This window comes from Gopherus flavomarginatus, chromosome 1 (genome assembly GCF_025201925.1).
Source record: "Gopherus flavomarginatus isolate rGopFla2 chromosome 1, rGopFla2.mat.asm, whole genome shotgun sequence".
Taxonomy (NCBI): Eukaryota; Metazoa; Chordata; order Testudines; family Testudinidae; genus Gopherus; species Gopherus flavomarginatus.
In genome coordinates, this window is record NC_066617.1 from 33055019 (window position 1) to 33076632 (window position 21614).

Consider the following 21614-nt stretch of genomic DNA (forward strand, 5'->3'; position numbering starts at 1 on the left):
GTTGCTGTGTTTGTCTTCTAGTTTGCTGTGTTCTACAAGGGTGACGAGTGCCTTGGCAGTGGAAAAATCATTAGTTTGGGCCCATCAGTGTACACCTTACAACAGGGCAAAAGCAGAGAGCAGGATTCAAGGCATGTGTTAGCAGAAGAGATCAAGAAGTTAGAACCAGCAACGTAACTCATGCATTTTTCTTGATTGAAAGACTTTGGGGAAACTGAAGCCTTAAAATAAGGAGAACAACAACACATACACAAACACGTTTTCTCTGACAAACTATAAATTTTTAAAGAGTGAATTATGACAGTCCTATCTTAGTATTTGACTGATGGTACCTGAGAGGGTTTTTGGACAAAAAACAGTTTTGATATGGTTTCATTAGAAGAGGTCAGTAAGATACTTCAAACAAGTAACAGAAACATAGTATGCAAAAAGATGGGCATGACTGGATGAGACACATCCTGGCAGTTTCAAGATGACCACTTTCATGTTTTCAGAATGGGGTTAACTATAAACCAAGTATTTAATGTCAGAGTCATTCTAATGTAAATACACTGTTTATGTACTACTCTGTTCTAGAAATTTATGAAAGTTTCTACAGCTTGAAAAAGCTGCTTTTCCCTCTTTGTTTCTTATGCTGTGATATCAGCCTTGTGGTAGAGAACTTATTAATGAATTTGCAATATGTAATAAAACTGTTAATTTCCTAAAATTGCTCTGTAACAGCAGCAGCATATCAAATTATTTTAATTTAAAAAATGCCCCAAACCCTAAACCTCTCTTTCAGGCACAACTGAAAGTATTTTTAAAAAGCTATTTGTCTATAGTTAAAATGCGTACATGATTTATGTTAAATTTGTTTGTGTTCATGTGGACTTTTGGAGAAGGATGTGTTGTCTCTTACATTCAAGTTCAGCAGTTTGCATGAACTGTGAGCAATAGGTATTTATTTTTCACTTGCAATAAATTTTACAACACGTATTTTACACTTGTTTGAATCTTATGCTGCTAGTAGTTATGGTTTAAGATTTTACCATAATTCAGGTTTTGAAATCCAGTGATTTGAAAGTAAATGTGTTTGATACATCTAACAGTCTCTTATAAAACTGAGTAATGTATGCCATTTTACTGTAGTTTAAATAATTTTATAAACTAATCAAGGCACAGACTGTGGATTCTGTGTCCTTGGAGCACTGTGAGTACATTGTCAGTGTGTAAATAAAACCAAATTCATGTTTACTTGTTTGTTATACTAAAGCTTGTTATACAAGTAACTTTTGGGGAGGGAGGGCTGGCATTCGTGGAAATAGACCGGATACTAAATCAATGGGGTGTTACTATATGGGAGGGTATTATGAAATGTGTTTATTATTTAAAATAAAAAAACCTCCCAAGACTTTTGATAATGTGAATTGGAGCAAGCCACTGTATCCTGAAGACCTCCTCAGATGCCTATATAGTTCCTTTATTGCAAGTCTTAACAAAAGCCAAGTCCTGTAGTTAACATTACCGTATAAATTAACTATCATTAACACACAGCTGCAGAGAAGTAAGACTTTTCAAATGGCTGTAGAAGTCTGATGGGCATAGAATTCTTTCTTTATCCAGTTAAGGAGAGAATCTAGAAAGCTGTATCACAAATAGATTTTCATCAAATGTAAAAGTAAATTATATGTAACGATGTTGTTTCCCCCATCTTACACACACCTCCTTTTCTATATCCTGATTGCCATTTTAAGAGCTATTATTCTCTGCTCAGAGTAACAAAGGAAATAAAGTTCTCTCTTTTTCTCCAAAGAGGGGAGATAAATGAACAGAAAACTCTCCTTACTAACTGCTGCTTGCCAGTCTGTGGATTTCCTGAAGACACTTGTGCTCAGGTGAACTGTGTGAAGCAAACGAACTGCCCTTCCTGTAAGAAATCCACGCCCACCGCTTGTCAGAAATATCAGTTGTCCCATTTGGGGGGTGGGGGCACAGCCACTTATAACTGGTGTGTAAGGCACATCAGGAGAAGTTCAATGGGAGAAAGTGTTTTTCTTTAGATATCCAGATAAGAATTTATTATAAGCTTTGCTTTTGACTTTGTAGCTGTGTTATTCCTCCTTACAGCTATTAATTCCTATTATTTGGATAATGTTATTCCAGTAATGAATCCAGGTAATGATTTTTATGGTTTTTCTTCATCTTAACCTCTTCATTCCTGAAATTGTAACTCTGCAAAATACGGAACTACTATAAAGAGGCTAATGGTTCATGTTTTTCTAATTTGATTTATCCAGTAAATGTGAAATACATAATAAAATCTATTTTTATTAATTCTTTGTGTTTTACTGGTGTGATTTACTACTGCTTCACCTGGAAACACTTTAGCTTCACTTGCTCTCGGTCACATGTGTTTGGTATTTTATACTTGTTTAGTAGAAAGTCCTTAACCTGAAGAGGACAAGTGGAAAGAATTCAGGCTGAAGGGGGGGGACATTCATTTCCATTTAAAAATAATTATTCTTTATTGTCTTGAAATGTGCTAGTCTCTTGAGAGGTGCTTTCTCAACTAATGAAACTACTTCTTTGCATTCCATTTTTATTTGGTAACCATGTACTATAAATTAGATGCAGAAAATACAGGAATTTTGATTGAACACCATTCCAGTGATTTTATCTTCAGCTGTTTGTGCCTTCAGAGTTACTTTTTATTACTGGTGATTTTGGGTGCACCAAGGAAAGCTGGTTTTTTTCTTGCTGGGTTATTTTCACTCACTTGCTCTCTCTCGCCCAATAACAGTTTTTGGGCCAGAGAGAGAAGAATAATTGTGTAGTCTGGAGCTGGAGCCTCACCTCCCAAATCTCTCACTTGTTATTTATCCAGAGTGCAACAGCTTTAACAGGAGAGATTGAGGGAGCCCACCTTAGAATATCCTATAGCTCAGTGATTAGAGACTACACCTGAGAGACCCCTGTTCAAATTGTTCCTGGCCTTGAGGTAGAGAGGGGTGCATTGAACCTAGGTCTTCCACATTGCTGATGAGTGCTCTAAACACGGGCCTAAAATTTATAAGATGGGTAGTAGCAGCTCCAGCTGTTCCTCCAGCCAGATTTTGAGTGGAACAGATCCAGTAGGCAGCCTCTGAGCATGGCTACCAGATTGGACCTTGCGTGTGACTAAGGTAGCCAAACATCTCTCTCTCTGGTTCATGAATTGCTCTGGAGCTTAGGTGGAATATAAGCACCTGGATGCCTAGACTGAGGCAGCAGTGTGCATGCTCATAGGCAGGAATGTAGGCATGGTCGGAACTTCTTACTCTAAAAACTTAGGCACTGGATAAGTTTAGACACCTACAGGATTCAGCAGGAGTTTTGTGGACATAGTGGAGCCAAAATTGGGACTTAAATGTCCAGGTGTGAGGTTTAGGCACCTAAGTACCTTTCTGGATCCAACCCTTAATTCTTACAAGTGTCAATGACAGTGAACCAGTTCTGCCAAACATGGTTTAATTAGATGTTACTCATATCATAAAGTTGTCAAAGTATGTCTTGCAGCAGTTCTTTAGGAAACCATATCCATCTAATGTGCCAGTCATGTTTTGTCCCCCGTTGAAAGGCAGACAAGGGTAATTACATTCATTTGGTAATTTTAAAAAATTAATTCCCAGCCATTCATGTTGCTTTAAGGGACATAAATGGAATAAAGAAGACCAGTTGTGAAGAATTGGACTCCTTGTAAGAGAGAACAATGTTACTGAATTTTTGTTGTACTATTTCTAAACACCAGAATGTTTCTGTCCAGGGAAGCCCCTTTTTAACACCCCCACCCCCGATATTCAATTTAAAGAGTATGAGAACTGTATGCCAACTGTTTCTTTGCTCCTTTCTCCAATAAAAGTTAATTCCTAACCTATTTCCTCACAGGAGAACAAAGGAGGTCTACATTACAAAGTTAGGTCGACATATGCTGTGTTAGATCGAGTTAATAATGTACATGTCTACACTACTGAGTCCCTTCTGCCAACCTAAAGGGCTTATAAAGTTGACTTCTGTACTTCACCTCCACAAGAGGGGTAGTGCTTCAGTTGACATCAACGTGTCAACATGGGGATAGTGTAGACACTGTGCTGTGTAATTCTAATGAACTGGCCTACAGGAGGAGTTCCACAGTGCTCTACTGGAACTGCTCTGGAGAACACTTTCAATTCTACTGCACTTCAGCCGGGTACACAGGGAACAGCCGCCCCAATGTTAAAGCCCCGGGAGCTTTTGAATTTTCATTCCCTGTTTGATGGGCTTGGAGAGCTCGTCCACAGCTGACAATGGATGCGCAAGGCTGCAGACGTGCTTCAGCATGAAGCACACAGGACGTAGTTGATCTTATTGCTGTGTGGGAAGAAGAGTCTGCAGGCAGAGCTCCAATCCAGCAGAAGAAACGCTAACATCTATGCCAAAATTGCGCAACGTCTGGGGGAGATGGGCTACACCAGGGAGAGACAGCAGTGCTGTGTGAAAATAAAGGAGCTTCAGCAAGCATACAAGAAGACAAGGGAGGTGAACTGTTGCTTTGGTTCTGAGCCACAGACACCGCTTCTACGAGGAGCTAAATGCAATTCTTGATGGCGACCCCACCACTACCCCAAAACGCTCCGTGGATACCTCCCAGGAGCCCTGGGCAACAATGAGGAGGACATTGTTGAAGAGGAGGAGGAGGAGAAGGAGAATGCGTGGCAAGCAAGCAGAAGATCCATTATCTCTGACAGCCAAGAACTTTTTTTAACTCTGGAGGCCATCCCCTCACAGGACCAATTGTCGGCAGAGCGTGATGCTGGCGAAGGCATCTGTGGTGAGTAGACCTTTTCAATCAAACTGAAGGGGTCATATAATATTTTTAAATGTTGAATCTGAATTAAAAAATTGGGATAGAAGTTACTGGCACACTCCAGCTACACAGAGGGTGCTCTCCAAAAAAGACTGTTTACATGCCCGGGAATGGCCTGGGAATCCTCCCTTGAGATCTCTAGGAAGCTTTCATGGAGGTACTCTGCAATCCTTTGCAGAAGGCTTCTGGGAAGGGCTGCTGTAATTCGCCCACCATCGTAGGACACTTTCCCGCGCCACTCCAGTATTAATTCTTCTGGCATCATTGCGGCATGCAGCATAAGGACCAGGTCTGTACCTGGACGCTTGCAGCATCTGCTCTCTTTCCCCCTCTGTTACCCTCAGGAGAGTGATATCGCATATACTTACCTAGGAGAAATGGGGGAAGTTTTAAATGCTAGCCCTTAAACCGCAAGCAATTAGATAAGTAATCTGCCCCTGTTTTTGTGAATTCTGGATCACACAACCACATTTTCTTCTTCAAGTGGTGTCCCTGTGGGTGGTCCACTTTGTCATTATGCACCTGCACTCATAACTGGAGATTTAAGGTAGCACTGCCCAGTTGGGTCGCACATGCGCAGACCCCGTCTCACGCCGCTTCAGGCAGTTAACTAATGCTGTGCAACAACCCCCGCTCCCCACTTCCTTCTCTGCTGTTGTTGGTTCAAGTTGGAGTATTCAGCAGCACCTCACAGCTAGAAATAAGCCCTTTTTCCAGCAGTAGTTCTCAGTTCTTAGTTCAAAATATTCTAGCCTTTTTCCTTCCTACTTTATCCCCATCCCTTCATATAATATATATATATATATATATATATATATATATATATATATATATATATATATATATATATATATATTCCCCTTACAGGACCTTGTTTTCATTATCCCCAGTCACAGTGGCATCTATCTCTCCACATCACTGAGAGATATGCTCCCTCAGGGGCATGCCTGGTTCCTCAGGCTTTAAATGCTGCACTACCTGCTGGCTTTCAATACCTCTCTCAGACAGACACTCTCATTGTGTCAGTTGCCTCGTGAAGGGCACATACCACAAAAGTGCTCACACTGCCACAACTTGAAAGCCCACACTAGAAAAGCCAGGGATTTACAGATAAAGCTTCTCCTCATGGAGCAGTCTTTGGCCAGCATCTGAGCCTGAGCTACAAGCCCCTCCCTGCCAGAAATCGCTGCCTGCCACCTCAGATAAAGGCTCCTCTTTCAGAGGCAAAGAGCCTGAACAACATACCAAGAAGGAAAAGAAATGGGGCTCCATGTCCTTGATTCTGGAGTTGGCCAAGAAAAGGTGCTCCGATAGTGGCAAAAGACTCCTGGTACCGACTACACCGGCCGTACCAACAGCTGACAGACCAGGTCCCTCCAGTACCGATGGTAACAAGAAACCCAGAGTTCCTAAGCAGTCAAGCTCTGACACAGGCAGGAAAGGGAAAATGAAACCCCGTCTGTGGCACCACCAACAACAAACCAACCATCGGTACCGAGCACCCCTGTTCTAATGTCACCACCTACTGCTGGCACTATGCATTCCAGCCACACACCTGTGCCCATACGCTCACTGCAGCACACAGTACCGAGTTCCCTTATTCCACCAGGACTGGGCATGTCACAGCAGTTCCTCTCTCATACAGACTTATCTATCTCATCTGTACAACAGTCTCCTCTCCTTGGCACCAACAGTACCATGGTACACACAGTACTTAGCCAACCCAACTCTCTACAGTTTTCACACAATTTTTTAGTGGGGAGGACGATAAAGAGGAGAATATAGGGCACTCACCCCAGCTTTCCTCTCCTGTGGTTATACCCGCTATACCGGCCCCACCAAGCATGGGTTTCTCTGTAAAATTTAAAATTAAGCCTGGTACTGCCAACCCGGCATGCCCACAATGCCCTTCCAAACACAATAGCCATTCTGGCAGCCATGGGCTCCATATCCACCACAGAAACAACAGGCAATACCCACCACTCTGCCCCTAATTGGGGCACCTCAGCCACCCATGCTGCCATCCAAGGCACCTTCTGCTGCCTCTGAACATGGAGGTAAAGAACAGGAGCAATTCTTGGACCTGGATGAACCACCTGACATTCAATGTATTATGCCTCTGCCTCCCACCACTACAGACGATTTCAACCAGTTTCAGGAGCTTTACAAGAGAGTGGCCACTTCCTTAGACATCTCTCTGGAAGAGGTCCAGGAATCTCGCCACAAACTGGTGGACATACTACACACATCCACTTCATCCAGAATCCCCTTCCCCACGCATGAGACAATTATGGACCCTGTGAAGTTGCTTTGGCAAACCCCAGCAGCGATTCCACCCATATGTAAAAGGTCAGATAAGAAATTTTACATGCCAGCTGAAGGCACTGAATTCCTTTCTCACACCCAATGCCAAATTCGCTGGTTATTAACATGGGGAATGAACTGGGTAAGCAACATTACTATGGGAACACCCTGTATGATAAAGACTGAAAACGACTCGACTTATTTGGTTGTAAAGCATACTCGGCAGCAACCTTACAATTGAGAATTGTCAGCTATGAGGCCCTACTGGCCAAGTACGATCACAATCATTACTCAAGTCTCTTGGAATTTATAAACTTTATTCCAGACAACAGAAAGGATTAATACAAAGCACTTGTCACAAAAGGCCAACTTATCACCAGAACAGCGCTACAAGTGTCCCTTGACTCAGATGATTCCTCAGCAAGATCCATAGCAATACCGATCATTAGCAATACCGATCATTATCAGGAGAGCCTCCTGGCTCCATCTTTCCAGTTTCCCAAAGCCAATAGTCTTCTGTAGAAGACTTACCCTTTGAGGGCACCAAACTCTTTGTGGACAAAACAGACGAGTCACTGCACACCTTGAAGGACTCAAAGGCCATCTTGCAATCTCTGGACATCCACAGAACAAGAGACGGCAGAGCAATTACCAAACTCAACGATTCAGACTCCCTACATATACTCAGTGAAACAGGTAATATGACCAACAGGGGCGGAAACAGAGAACCTAGAGGAGAAGGCAATCCATTCCCTCAACTACTACTTCTCAGCCATCAACCTCTAGACAACAGATTTGAAGCCTTGATCGAGGGCCCAAGAATCCCATCTCTCTCAATGCTGGCACCACCTGCCATTGGCAAAATTTTTGGAGATTGCCTACTCCCATTCTACCCCATCTGGCAGTCCATCACCATGGACAGGTGAGTATTAGAAATCAGAACTGGTTACTCCATCCCCCTTATCTGCAACCCCCCCAACCCATTCTCCTGTTTCCCTCAATTGGTCCTGCTTTGAGCAGAGGGTTGGACTAGATGACCTCCTGAGGTCCCTTCCAACCTTGATATTCTATGATTCTATTCTATGATTCCTTCCCCGTCCCTCTTCAGGTACCCCACTCACAAACATCTACTGTGTGAAGAAGTGAACTCTCATATCCCTGGGAGCAGTAGAACCCATACCAACTGAGTACAGAGGGAAAGGGTTCTATTCCCACTATTTTCTCTCCCAGAAGAAGGTTGCTGATCATCAACAGGGGGGAGGTTCTGGAACAGCCTTCCATGAGGAGTTGGGAGAGCAAATTTCCCTACCATTTTGGAGCCCTCAGGCATGGTGCACCTTGGTCACACCTATTCTCTGTGGCATGTAATAGTCTAATCTCCTGTGGGTTGTAATACTTTGGTCTAATTTTGGTTGTTGGGTTTAGTGTGTGGTGGCTGGGTGGTGTTGGTAGCCTGTGATATACAGATAGACTAGATGAGCCTATGTTCCCTTCTTGCCTTCAACTCTGACTCATTGTTAAGATGTATGCAATTTTTCGTAACAAAAACATTTGTTCATAAATCAGACAGTGATCAGAAACTGTGATCAGACAGTTCATTAATAATGCCTTTAAAACTATTACAGTAGTTGGGAAGAGCCTACTAGGCTCAATTGTTTTCAATTCATGAAATAAATGTGGGAGTGACTTTAAAAAAAAAGTTTTTAACACTTCTTTCCAGACTTAAGTATATTTTCAATACCGTATTTTCGTTTCAAGTGACAAGTTTTGCAACTGAATTCCACAAAAGAAAATAAAGCTGACATACCTAGCTTCATTCCTCAGACCTCTTCTCCGATTTAAAGGACACGTAAAAGGAAACCCTCTTGAGTATATTTGTATTGAGAGTCAACCTCGATGTACAAACCTCAACTCTCTCTTGAAGTCTGAAGATAATACTGTATAGTTCTGTGCAGGCATCTGTAAAGGCACATTTACTGACCATGGGCAAATATAGGGGAGTGGCACTGATGTAAAAAAACAATTCAGAGACTAATGACTTCAAATTGTAGAGACTGTGCAAATTAGGAACTATCTGATTCAGAACGAAGCTCTGATGGGGGTGGGCAGGAAGAAGTAGAGTCCCTTGACAGATCTCCAAATGCCAACCCCAGCAGGAAAGTACTGAGCTGGGCCCCGGCCTGTAGAGGTGCAAGAACAGCAGAAGAAACCCATTCAGACATGAGGGGTGAGGAGGTTCCTGGGTTTATTGGTCCTGCCCCGGCCTACTCTTGTGCAGGGGCTGTGGAGAGACAGCCTACTTTTAACCCAAGACTGGTGCCTGCAGCCCAAATGCACTCTGTGACTCGATACATCACTGGGTAGGCATGGCAGCCTTGGCACTGGCTGCTGGAGTTCTGCCTTACTGTTGGGCGCTTGTCCTGTATGTGGCCTTCCCCTGAAGCTGCATATGGCATCCTGTACCTCAAAACAGCACTCTGGAACTCCCATATTCACCCCAGAATATAATTATTATATAGTTTATACAAAACATGCTGTGTAGGATATCGTATGAAAGGTCACGATCTGTTGAAATATTGTTCTGTCAAAATATGTATATCATTAGGGTTTATTAAGTTACGAGGTTTTGCTGTATGGTGAGTTTGAAAGTCACCCAGTGTTAGTTCTCCAGTGACAACAACAAAGGAGGTGACCAACACCCAGGTGGGCATTGAATGATCATCACCAGCTGGGGAATAGTAAACAAGGGATTTACAATGCAGTAACAGTTGCAAAAGCACCACACAATGGGGACTGCTCAATTCTGTGACTCAGTTGCACAAGCCCACACTAGGGGATTGCTCAATCCTGTGATTCAGCAAGGCACATCAGACATGGCTGGGCTAGTGTCTTCCAGGCACATGGACTGAGGATGTAAACTAGGGGATAGTGGCATCATGCTTTGCCATATCTGGCACATAAACACCTTGCAATGCCGGCTACAAAAGTGCCATGCGGACACCTGTTCTCACTTTCAGGTGACACTGTCAATATGAAGCGGACAGCATTATTTCCCATAAATGTAAACAACTTGTTTGTCTGAACGATTGGCTGAATAAGAAGTAGGACTGAGTGGATTTGTAGGCTCTAAAGTTTTACATCGTTTTGTTTTTGAGTGCAGTTATGTAACAAAAAAACCCCTACATTTGTATGTTGCACTTTCAGGAGATTGTACTACGGTACTTGTATGAGGTGAACTGAAAAATTGGCTTTCTTTTATCATTTTTACAGTGCAAATATTTGTAATAAAAAATAATATAAAGCACTGTACATTTTGTATGCTGTGTTGAAATTTAAATCAATTATATTTGAAAATGTAGGAAAAAAATCCAAAAATATTTAGTAAATTTAAATTGGTATTTGATTGTTTAACAGTGCGATTAAAACTGCAATTAATCACGATTAATTTTTTAAGTTACTTGCATGCGCTGTGATTAAGCAACAGCACTAATTTTATAAAAAATATTGCCTTATTTTTAATAGGTCTTATGGAAGAAGTGAACCTTTAAGAGGAATTTGGATGAGTGGCTAGGTGGACCAGGATAAGCGGTCAATACGTGCATATGGGCCACACAAAGACAATTGTGGGAAAAGCAAACAAATTACCTTAATTGTGGGGTGGAGGGATCACAAATAGAAATCCAAACGTGCTATGGCATATTTTTTATTAGCTACCTACAAGCCTATTCAACTACTATAAGTCTACTTGCTTTACTATTATATCTGAATATATTTTCCTATGCCTTGGTATTTTTTCTGTTTTTCTAAGTTTTAGTTCAAAAAAAGTTATGTAATAGTCTGGCATGAGGCACTGTATTACCCAGAAATAATGTGCTGTAAGCATAATGAGATGCAAAATAATTGCATGTAATTTCAGGTTTCAGCACCAGATGGCAATAGGTGATCAAACTTTGTTCTTTTAAATCTATTCAGCTTCTGCTCATAAGTTGGTGAAAATTGTGATAGTGATGTTTTTCTATGTTTGTAGACTTAAAAGGCAGTTATTTTTGGAGCCATCTTGACTCATTAAACTTGTTTATGCCAATAAGAAAGTAGATAACTTTTTGTGAATAGAAGGATGCACTGGATAAACATAATTCCATACTTCAAAAATGGGGCCACACAATCTTAAATAAATTTAACTTTGGTGTGAAGAGGTTTGGCTTATACAAAGCTTTTTGAACCTCTAGAATTGGTTCTCCTCTAATATCTCTTTACAACTATACTATGTTTTATTAACCATATAACATCAGCTAAAAGAACTTGAGAATGGGAAATGTTAATAGATTCATCATCCCACACAATGTCGCAGAAAGTTATTGCAAGCCATCAAAATCAGCACACAATATAGAAGATCTCCTTTGGGCCTGATCTCACACCCATTTAAATGTATGGAAAAACTCCATGGAGTCTTTGGATCAGTCCTGATATGAAGAAAATGAGTGAGTCTTTAGAATGACAAAAACAGGGGGTTGATAATTCACTGTTTAGAAACATTGTGACACTATGACTTTTTCATATTTAATGCTTGCCTGAGGAAGTGATATTGACCTGTGTGTGTCCAGATGATTGAGTGCTTCTGACTTCCACCTCCTAACATAGTGGTGAAAACAAGAATTATATATTGGTAAGTAACTTATCTGCCTTTCCCACCAACAAATATTAAGAGTTCAGTACCACACTGTACACTGCTTAACTAGTCTTTTGAGGAAGCTCCTGTGAAAATATTATTCACATAAAAAGGGAGTGTATCAGCCCCTTATTGGAAAGTTCTTGGGTTTGTTTTTTTCTTTTGTTTTTAAAGGAGTTACCTTAGTAACTAAGGGGAGATTTTTGTCATCAAGAAAACTAATTAAAATAATTGGCCTATATTTCTCATGTAATGTTGTAAATGTTCATGATGGCATTTCCATTACATTTTATCTTTAGTTAAACACATAAGCCAAAATCTATCCATTTGTTTTCTCTTTTCACTCTCCCATTTTATGTAATGTGGGCAGAGCAAACACAAGCGCATACCTCTAATGTTACCTTCAATACTCGGGGAGAAGTCCTGTCGCATCAGCATGAGTCTCCCAACATACACTCTGCGGGTGCTTTAAAGATTGTCACTGTATTTGTCTTCTAGCTTGCTCTCCAAGGATGATGAGTGCCTTGGCAGTGGACAAAAATCATGAGGCAGGGCCCATCAGTGTACATCTTAGAACAGGGCAAAAAGCAGAGCAAAGGATTCAAGAGATGTGTTAGAAGAGAAGATCGAGATTGATGCATTTTTCTTGATTGATTGAAAGATATTTGGGAAATTGGAGCCTCATAATAATGAGAGCAATCACATGCATGCGTGCATGCACACACATTTTCTCTGATGAGCCATAACTTTCAAGGGGTGAATTAAGAAATCCATGTCACACAATTTGACTGATAGTACCTGAGAGGGTTTTTAATAACAAACAATTTTGATAGGGCTTCATTAAACTAAATGGTGATTTATGCTAGTTAGAAACATCAAACAAGCATAACAAATGATAGTATTCAAATAGGTTGGCATGTTTGGATATGCGAAATCAAGACAGTTTCAAGCTCAGCACTTTCATGTTTTGAAAGTGGTGTTTATTGTAAACAAAGTATTTAATGAGTCTTTCTATTATAAATATGCTTTTTACATACTACTCTGTTCTAGAAATGTATGTAAGTGCACAGTCTGAATAAGTTGCTTTCCATCTTTGTGCTGTGACTACCTGTCCCATGGCAGAGAAAACATTGTTAGTGAATTTGCATTATGTAATAAGACTGTTAATTTCCTAAACCTATTCTGTAGTAGCAGCAACATATATTATTTTTATGTTTATTTTTAAAATCATGCCTGAAATGCTAAACCTCTTTTTATGCACAGCTGAAACTATTTATTTTAAAACAAGACATCTGTCTTTAGATTAAATGTATACATGATTCCTGTTAAATTGGTGTCTGGTACATGTGGTTCTGGGAGACGGATGTGTTATGTCTCATATTCAGGGTCTGTGTTATGCAGGAACTGTGAGCAATGGTTTTTATTTTACAAAGTAGTTATACTTACACTTGTTTGAATCTTATGCCATAAGTAGTTATGTTTTAAGATTTTACCATTGTCACGTTGCACTCCATATGTTTATGGAAATATGCTTGAGTGTGATATAATTAACTGGAATATGCTTTCTGCAAAAGGTCTCTTGTATCATTACAAAGCTTATAATCTACTGAGTGTGTTCATCCTATTTGTATCTAAAATTAGAAATCTGAAGTATAATTCTGAAGTCCTATTGCAATTATGCAAAGCATAGGCCATTAAAGGTGGCGTGGAATCTTGATGGTTCCCATTAGATGGCTCTGTTTACCAGCAAGACTGCACTGCATATGTGCGGGCCAGTCCTGGAAGAATGAAGCGGGTCTCACAGGACATGTGAACATGTCACGTGATACCGGAATCCATCTTGAACCTGGTGCTTTTCCATTTAGAAGGAGGGGTGGGAACCCAGAGAGAGAGAGAGAGGATTCCCGCCTTGTGCCAAAGATATAAAAGGGGGGATGGAACAGAATAAAGAGGGTCCCAGTCATGTGGGATCCCCTGCTTTTCACCTAAGATGCCTGCTGGAACTAACAAGGTCTGTACCGGGGAAAGGATTGGGCCCAGACTAGGAAGGAGTCTAGTCTGTGAAAGAAGCTTATTGGAACTTGTGAATGTCAGTGGCCCTTGTGCTCCTAAATCAATCAGGCACTTTTGAAAATTCAACTTTAGTATTCTTCTAACTTCGTAAAACTTTTAAAAGTTTCTCTACTGGGGATTTACCTACCTCAGTGCTTGACAGTGAGAACTCAGTGCTAAAATGTAGCAAGGTCACCTTCATTTACACAGCAGCAACAAACTCCAATTGCTAAGGAGTATACGCTATTCAGTGAAGACAGTACTTATCAAACTTGAGAGTGGCAAAACCTGCCCGGAACTAATGGCCACCTTGATTTTAAACATGAAATATATTCACACTTTTTCTTTCAAAATAGATTTTTCACAGGGAATGCACAATTGCTGTGAACACTGGACCCTTGGCCCAGATAGAGAGGTAGCCACTCCCTACACTTCAGAGGAAGATAAAACACACACACACGCTGCTGTAAGTACAACTTGGAGAGGCAGCTACATGCATTAAATATTGCTCAGTTTTACATTTTTATTTGCCAGGACAATTTGATTTTAATTTTCTTCTATTTTGAATTTTGTTTGACTAACTGGGGGAAATGAGATTCATGACTTTGGGTGCACATGTGAAACTGAAGACTCTAAAGACATTTGAGTGAGATATTTGTGTCATTTCCCTTTTGTACTACATTTTAAATGTTTGCAGATTTTATATTAAATGTTTTTATTAATATAGAAAGCACTATATATAACATAGCATTGTCTTTGTTCTTGTTACTGAGCTGAAGGCTTTTGTTAATGTACTCAGCTATGATTCCAACATTTACTTTAATTTTTCCTAAGAAGATGACGGTATTCAGTTTCTTATTGAGCTGGCAGTCCTCCTGGGTATACTTGGGTTGCTAAAATGCTTTCATGGCTCTTTTTTTTTTTATGTTCTGTGCTGCCTTTATGTGGCTGCCACTGTGAACAATAGGACTATTGGCCACTTCTGTTTTATTCAAGAATGACCCGCATGAGTGCATTTCAGCACCAGTGACCTAAGCTGTCCCAGCTTGAACAAAAAGCCATATTTCCCCCCACCAGCTATAAAGAAATCTGAGCCTACTCCTATTCTCAATATTCAGCGATGCACTTCTTCTTGATCAACTGATGATGTTATAGTATATTACACCCTGTCCCATACACAGGAAATAAACAGCCATCAGTAAAATAAACACTGTTCAGAGTTAGTCAGTGGTTTGACAGGCAACTACTCATAGCTCCTTGGGGCAGGAACCATGTTTTCTCCCTGATTTATGCAGGACTGAATCATACTGGAGGTGTTCACATCATTAATAACGTCTAACATTAAAAATACAAAACTACTACAGTGCTTAAACTGTTGTGTTGTAAATGCACAGCTCTTCATGCTATCACTAGTTCTTCCAGTGCACAAACAAGCTCACAAATATAATGATAAAAAACATTTCAGTGTCTTTATTTCCAAAATACAACAACACTGAAATACAAACAAGATCATGAAACAAAGACCTATGGAAAGCACTCTGGAATGACAAAAAGCAACATGTTTTGGTAAATATTAGCTGAAGATGATCATATCCTTCAGTCTGTTACATGTGTGGGAAAACACTATTAGTTACTCTAAAGGAACCCCAGCTAATATTTTACAACTGTACAGTTAAAGAGAGTGCTAGCATATAGAAATGAGTTCTGCTTAACTTAGTGTTCTTTCTTCATGTGATTAGTTGACTTGATTGTCAACGAACAGACTAACAGGCATGTCCAGCCAGCACTGATCTGGGTACAATCCTTTGGTTTGTTGTAGATTTTGAACACGGGGGAATATAGTCTAAAGATGGATTGTGGTCCCCAGTATGCATAGCCAAATGTCATAGTAACAGGCCAAATCCTCAGCGGTACTAAGCATGCATTGACTTGCATGAAGAACCAAAAACTGCCACGGAACACTTTTCAGCCTCTTTCAGGATTTGATATACAGTTTTTATTAAACACTTTTAAAAACAATTAAACTCATAGCTCTGGCTGCATATTGCAGGGTGAATCACTAATGCTGTTGCAGTGAGAACGTCAACCTCTCAAGCATTTGCCCAAACTGATTTCTGTTCAATAGATAAAATAGTCAGCAACTGACCCTATTGGAATTGGAAAAGGTTCAGAAAAGGGCAACAAAAATGATTAGGGGTATGGAACAGCTTCCATGTGAGGAGAGATTAATAACACTGAGACTTTTCAGCTTGGAAAAGAGATAACTAAGGGGGAATAGGAGAGAGGTCTATAACTATGGCTGGTGTGGAGAAAGTAAATAATGATGTGTTATTTACTCCTTCTCATAACACAAAGACTAGGGGGTCACCAAATGAAATTAATAGGCAGTAGGTTTAAAACAAACAGAAGTATTTCTTCACAAAATGCACAGTCAACCTGTGGAACTCCTTGCCAGAGGATGTTGTGAAGGCCAAGACTATAACAGGGTTCAAAAAGGAACTAGATAAATTACTGTAGGGCAGGTCCATCAATGACTGTTAGCCAGGATGGGCAGGGATGTTGTATCTAGCCTCTGTTTGCCAGAAGCTGGGAATGGGTGACGAGATGGATCACTTGGTGATTACCTGTTCTGTTCATTCCCTCTGGGGCACCTGGCATTGGCCAGTGTTGGAAGACAGGATACTGGGCTAGACGGACTTTTGGTCTTACCCAGTATGGCCGTTCTTATGTAACTTGTCTTTAAGTTGTTTAATATGCACTTGCCAGTTTAAAGGCTAACAGCTCCTTGTGCTGCCTTTGCAAAATGCTGTTGCACAGATTTTATTTTGGTATCAATTCAAATAAATGAATTGGTGCTCAGAATTTGTAACGTTTCAGAGCCCCTCATCCCCTGAAATCTTTACTATTACCCTAGTTGAAAGAACTGTTTGGGTTGGGGGGGGGGTTGCTCATCCATGGCCAAAGTTGATGTAAACAGCTAAATCTGTTAGCTCAAGCGAACACAGTGGGGAGGTTTGTCTGCTGTCTAGCTTCTGTAAATAACACATGAAAGTAAAAAATTGCTTAGACCAAAGTTTGAAGGTCCAATTCTCATTTGTAGTCTGGCACTGTAAACAAGACTCTCCCCCAAAATGTTACTGTTCCACTTAAAAATAAACAATACAATAAATTTTTAAAAAATGAATATGGTGTTTCTCTGGGCTCAATCCTTTTGGTTTGTTTAGTGCTGATTTTTGGCAGCTCACATTTTAAAACTTGTAACACCCCATTCATTTCAATCCTGAGTCATTATAAAAGACGGTTATTCACCTTTGTAACTGTTGTTCTTCGAGATGTGTTGCTCATATCCATTCCAGTTAGGTGTGCGCACGCCACATGCACGTTCGTCGGAAGACCTTTTTATCCTAGCAACACTCGGCTGGTCTGCTAGGCGCCCCATGGAGTGGCGCCGCTATGGCACCGTATATATATATCCCAGCCGACCCGGCCACCCTTCAGTTCCTTCTTGCCGGCTACTCCGACAGTGGGGAAGGAGGGTGGGTTTGGAATGGATATGAGCAACACATCTTGAAGAACAACAGTTACAAAGGTGAGTAACTGTCTTTTCTTCTTCGAGTGATTGCTCATATGCATTCCAAGCCTTACCTAGGCGGAGGGGTCGGAGTGAGATGTGGCAGCGTGCAGAACCGCTGAGCCAAAGGCTGCATCATCCCTAGACTGTTGGACCAGAGCATAGTGCGAAGCAAAGGTGTGGACCGATAACCAGGTCGCTGCGCGACATATCTCCTGGATAGGCATGTGGGCCAGGAAGGCGGTTGATGAAGCCTGAGCTCTGGTAGAATGCGCTGTGAGATGGCCCGAGGGGACATGAGCCAGGTCATAGCACGTGCGTATGCACGCCGTTACCCAGGAGGAGATCCTCTGGGAGGAGATGGGTAGACCTTTCATCCGTTCAGCGACTGCCACGAACAGCTGGGGGGATTTCCAGAAGGGCTTTGTCCGCTCAATATAAAAAGCAAGCACTCTACGGACATCTAAGGAGTGCAACTATTGCTCCCGTCGAGAAGAGTGAGGCTTCGGAAAGAAGACCGGGAGGAAGATGGTATGGAAAGCCGATACTACCTTAGGGAGGAACGCCGGATGAGGTCACAACTGTACCTTGTCCTTGTGGAAGACAGTATACGGTGGGTCCACCGTAAGCGCTCGAAGTTCGGAGACCCTTCTGGCCGATGTAATGGCCACCAGGAAGACTGTCTTCCACGACAGGTATAGGAGTGAGCAAGTCGCCAATGGCTCAAAGGGTGGATGCATAAGTCTGCATAGGACTAAGCTGAGGTCCCAGGTGGGGGCAGACCGGTGGACGTGGGGGTAGAGGCGCTCCAGGTCCTTAAGAAATCTAGTAACTAAGGGGTGGGAAAACATGGAGTGGCCACTTTCTCTGGGATGGAATGTGGAGATAGCCGCCAAGTGCACCCTCAGAGAAGATATCGCCAGGCCCTGTTGCTTAAGAGACCAGAGGTAGTCTAAAACAGAGGGGATCGAGACCTCAGAAGGAGTAACATCCTGCGTTGCACACCAGCAGGAGAAACGTTTCCACTTGGCCAGATATGTAGACCGAGTGGAAGGCTTTCTGCTGCTTAGGAGAACATGCTGTACTGGATCGGAACAGCGTAACTCCAATCTGTTCAGCCATGCAGGAGCCATGCCGTGAGGTGAAGGGCCTGCAGGTCTGGGTGGCGAAGACTGCCGTGGTCCTGCGTTATGAGGTCTGGAAGGAGAGGTAGGGTAATCGGGCTGTCCAGGGACACGTTGAGCAGTGTGGTGTACCAGTGCTGTCTGGGCCACGCTGGCGCGATCAGGATTAGATGCGCCCTGTCCCTGCGGAGTTTTATTAGGACCTTGTGAACCAGAGGGAACGGTGGAAAGGCATAGAGCAGGTGGTGCTCCCACGACAGGAGGAATGCGTCCGTGATCGATCCCGGTGAAAGACCCTGGAAGGAGCAGAACGCTTGGCATTTCCTGTTCGTGCGAGAGGCGAACAGGTCTATGAGGGGAAAACCCCACCTCTGGAAGACCGAATGAATAATGTCTGGTCTGATCGACCATTTGTGACAGAGGAAGGATCTGCTCAGCTGATCCGCTAGAGTGTTCCGAACCCCTGGGAGAAAGGACGCTACCAGGTCTATCGAGTGGGCTATGCAGAAGTCCCAGAGTCGAATGGCCTCTTGACACAGGGGAGAAGAGCGAGTCCCTCCCTGTTTATTGATATAATACATGGCCGTTGTGTCTCAGTGTTTATGGACAACACAACGGCCATGAAGATGTTGCTGAAACGCCTGGCATGCGAGGCGGACTGCTCTCAGCTCCCGGACGTTTATGTGGAGTGACAGCTCCTGTGATGTCCAAAGGCCCTGGGTTCGAAGGTGACCTAGGTGAGCCCCCCAACCAAGAGATGATGCATCTGTCGTTAGGGACAGCGAGGGCTGTGGTAGATGGAACGGTAGCCCTGCACACACCAGGGAAGGAGTCAGCCACCAGTCGAGGGAGCGTAAGGTGCTCGGGGGAACGGTCATCAGAGTGTCTATTGGGTCCCTGCCCGGACGGTAGACCGAGTTGAGCCACGTTTGAAGGGGCCGGAGGCGGAGCCTGGCATATTTTGTCACATAAGTGCAGGCGGCTATGTGGCCTAGTAGGCTGAGACACATGCGAGCCAAGGTGATCAGGGAGTTCTGCAGACCTTGGATGATCGCCGTGAGTGTCTGGAAACGTGGCTGAGGTAGGTAGGCCCTGGCTCGAGTGGAGTCCAGGGTTGCCCCTATGAAGTCCAGCCTTTGTGTGGGAACAAGTGTGGACTTTTCGGCATTGAGGAGCAGCCCCAACCGGGAGAATAGGTCTGTGATTATGTTCACGTGCTGTCTGACCTGAGTCTGGGAGGTTCCCTTGACGAGCCAGTAGTCCAGATACGGGAATACATGTATCTGCCGCCGGCAGAGGTAGACGGCGATGATAGCCATACACTTTATAAACACCCTCGGGGCCGTAGAGAGGCCGAAGGGGAGGACCGTGAATTGGAAGTGCCGGTGACTGGCTACAAAGCGAAGATACCTCCTGTGTGGAGGGAAGATGGTGATATGGAAGTACGCGTCCTTCATATCGAGGGTGGCATACCAGTCTCCAGGATCCAAGGACGGAATAATAGTCCCCAGGGAGACCATGCGGAACTTCAACTTGACCATAAACTTGTTGAGGTCTCGCAGGTCTAGGATGGGCCTGAGGCCTCCCCTGGACTTGGGGATCAGAAAGTAGCGGGAGTAAAGCCCTTTTCCCTTCTCATCTGGTGGTACCTCCTCTATTGCTCCTGCGGTGAGGAGAGACTACACCTCTTGTAAGAGGACTTGCTCGTGAGAGGGGTCCCTGAAGAGAGACTGGGTTGGGGGGTGGGAAGGCGGGGATGAAATAAATTGGAGGTGGTATCCTTGTTTCACCGTCCGTAGGACCCAGATGTCTGAGGTCAATTGGGACCATGCCGGGCGGAAGTAGGAGAGGCGGTTGGAGAAGGGAGGAGAAGGATCCTGTCCTGAAACTGGTACGCCGTCCTCGTGTGTACCTTCAAAAGGTAGACTTAGGCCCCAGAGGTGCTTTTGTGGGGCCATTGTTTTGACCTCCTTGGGCTCCGGACTGGCGTCTATGGCCACCCCTCTCGCGCCTTCTGCTGAAGTCTTGTCTGTGCTGGGGCACAAAGTAAGGCTGGTGAGGTTGGGGCCGGAAGGGTCTGCGTTGGGTTACAGGCGTATGCATGCCCAACGAGCGCATGATGACCCTGTTGTCCTTTAAACTCTGCAACCTGGGGTCAGTCTTTTCAGAGAACAGACCCTTGCCATCAAAGGGTAAGTCCTGGATGGTGTATTGGAGCTCGGGTGGCAGGTTGGAGACCTGTAGCCATGAGATACACCTCATGGTGATACCTGAGGCCAGAGTTCTGGCTGCCGAGTCGGCCGCATCGAGAGAATCCTGGAGGGAGGTTCTAGCCACCTTCTTTCCTTCTTCAAGGAATGCGGCAAATTCCTGGCGAGACTCCGAGGGTAGAAGATCTGTGAATCTACCTACCTCCGCCCAGGTGTTGTAACAGTAACGGCTCAGGAGAGCCTGCTGGTTGGCCACCCTGAGCTGCAGGGCACCTACTGAATATACCTTGCGGCCCAGTAGGTCCATCCGCCTAGCCTCCTTTGATTTGGGGGCTGGCGCCGGTTGGCTGTGGCGTTCGCTCTCGTTGACCGATTGGACAGCTGATGAGGAGAGAGGACGATGAACATATAGGTACTCGTACCCTTAAGAGGGCACCATGTATTTTCTCTCAACTCCCTTTGCCGTAGGGGGAATGGAGGCTGGGGACTGCCATAAGGTGTCAGCAGTGGCCTGGATGGTTTTGATGACAGGCAAAGCCACCCGAGTGGGGGTATCTGCCAACAGGATGCTGACAACTGGGTACTTGACCTCCGGGACTTCCTCTATGGGAAGACTGATGTTGAGCGCCACCCTCCTAAGATGGTCCTGATGGGCTCTGAGGTCTATCGGCAGGGGCCCTGATGATGAGGTCCCTGCCACCGCTTCGTCTGGGGAGGAAGAGGACGATACACCGGGGATGAGAGGGTTCTGGATGGCCCCTTGCTCCTGGGTCGGCTCCTGCTCCAGCGGTACCAGGGAACCTGGTGGATGGGTTATCTG

The 21614-nt window shown here is 43.5% G+C and overlaps 1 protein-coding gene and 1 long non-coding RNA gene across 3 annotated transcripts in view; both read left to right on the forward strand.

Annotated features, from left to right (window-relative positions):
* The window catches only part of TRMU (tRNA mitochondrial 2-thiouridylase), a 35869-nt gene extending 33553 nt beyond the window's left edge, over positions 1–2316 (forward strand). For both annotated transcript variants that reach the window (XM_050936286.1, XM_050936288.1), the window contains one exon: positions 22–2316. In XM_050936286.1, coding sequence (XP_050792243.1) covers positions 22–177 — 156 coding nt within the window. In that variant the 3' untranslated portion in view covers positions 178–2316. The remainder of the gene's footprint in view (positions 1–21) is intronic.
* A 7396-nt stretch (positions 2317–9712) lies between these two features.
* Positions 9713–13554, forward strand: LOC127042921 (uncharacterized). The gene is made up of 2 exons (XR_007772108.1): positions 9713–11834; positions 12336–13554. It is a non-coding gene; the product is annotated as an uncharacterized LOC127042921 (long non-coding RNA).
* Positions 13555–21614: the final 8060 nt, after the last annotated feature.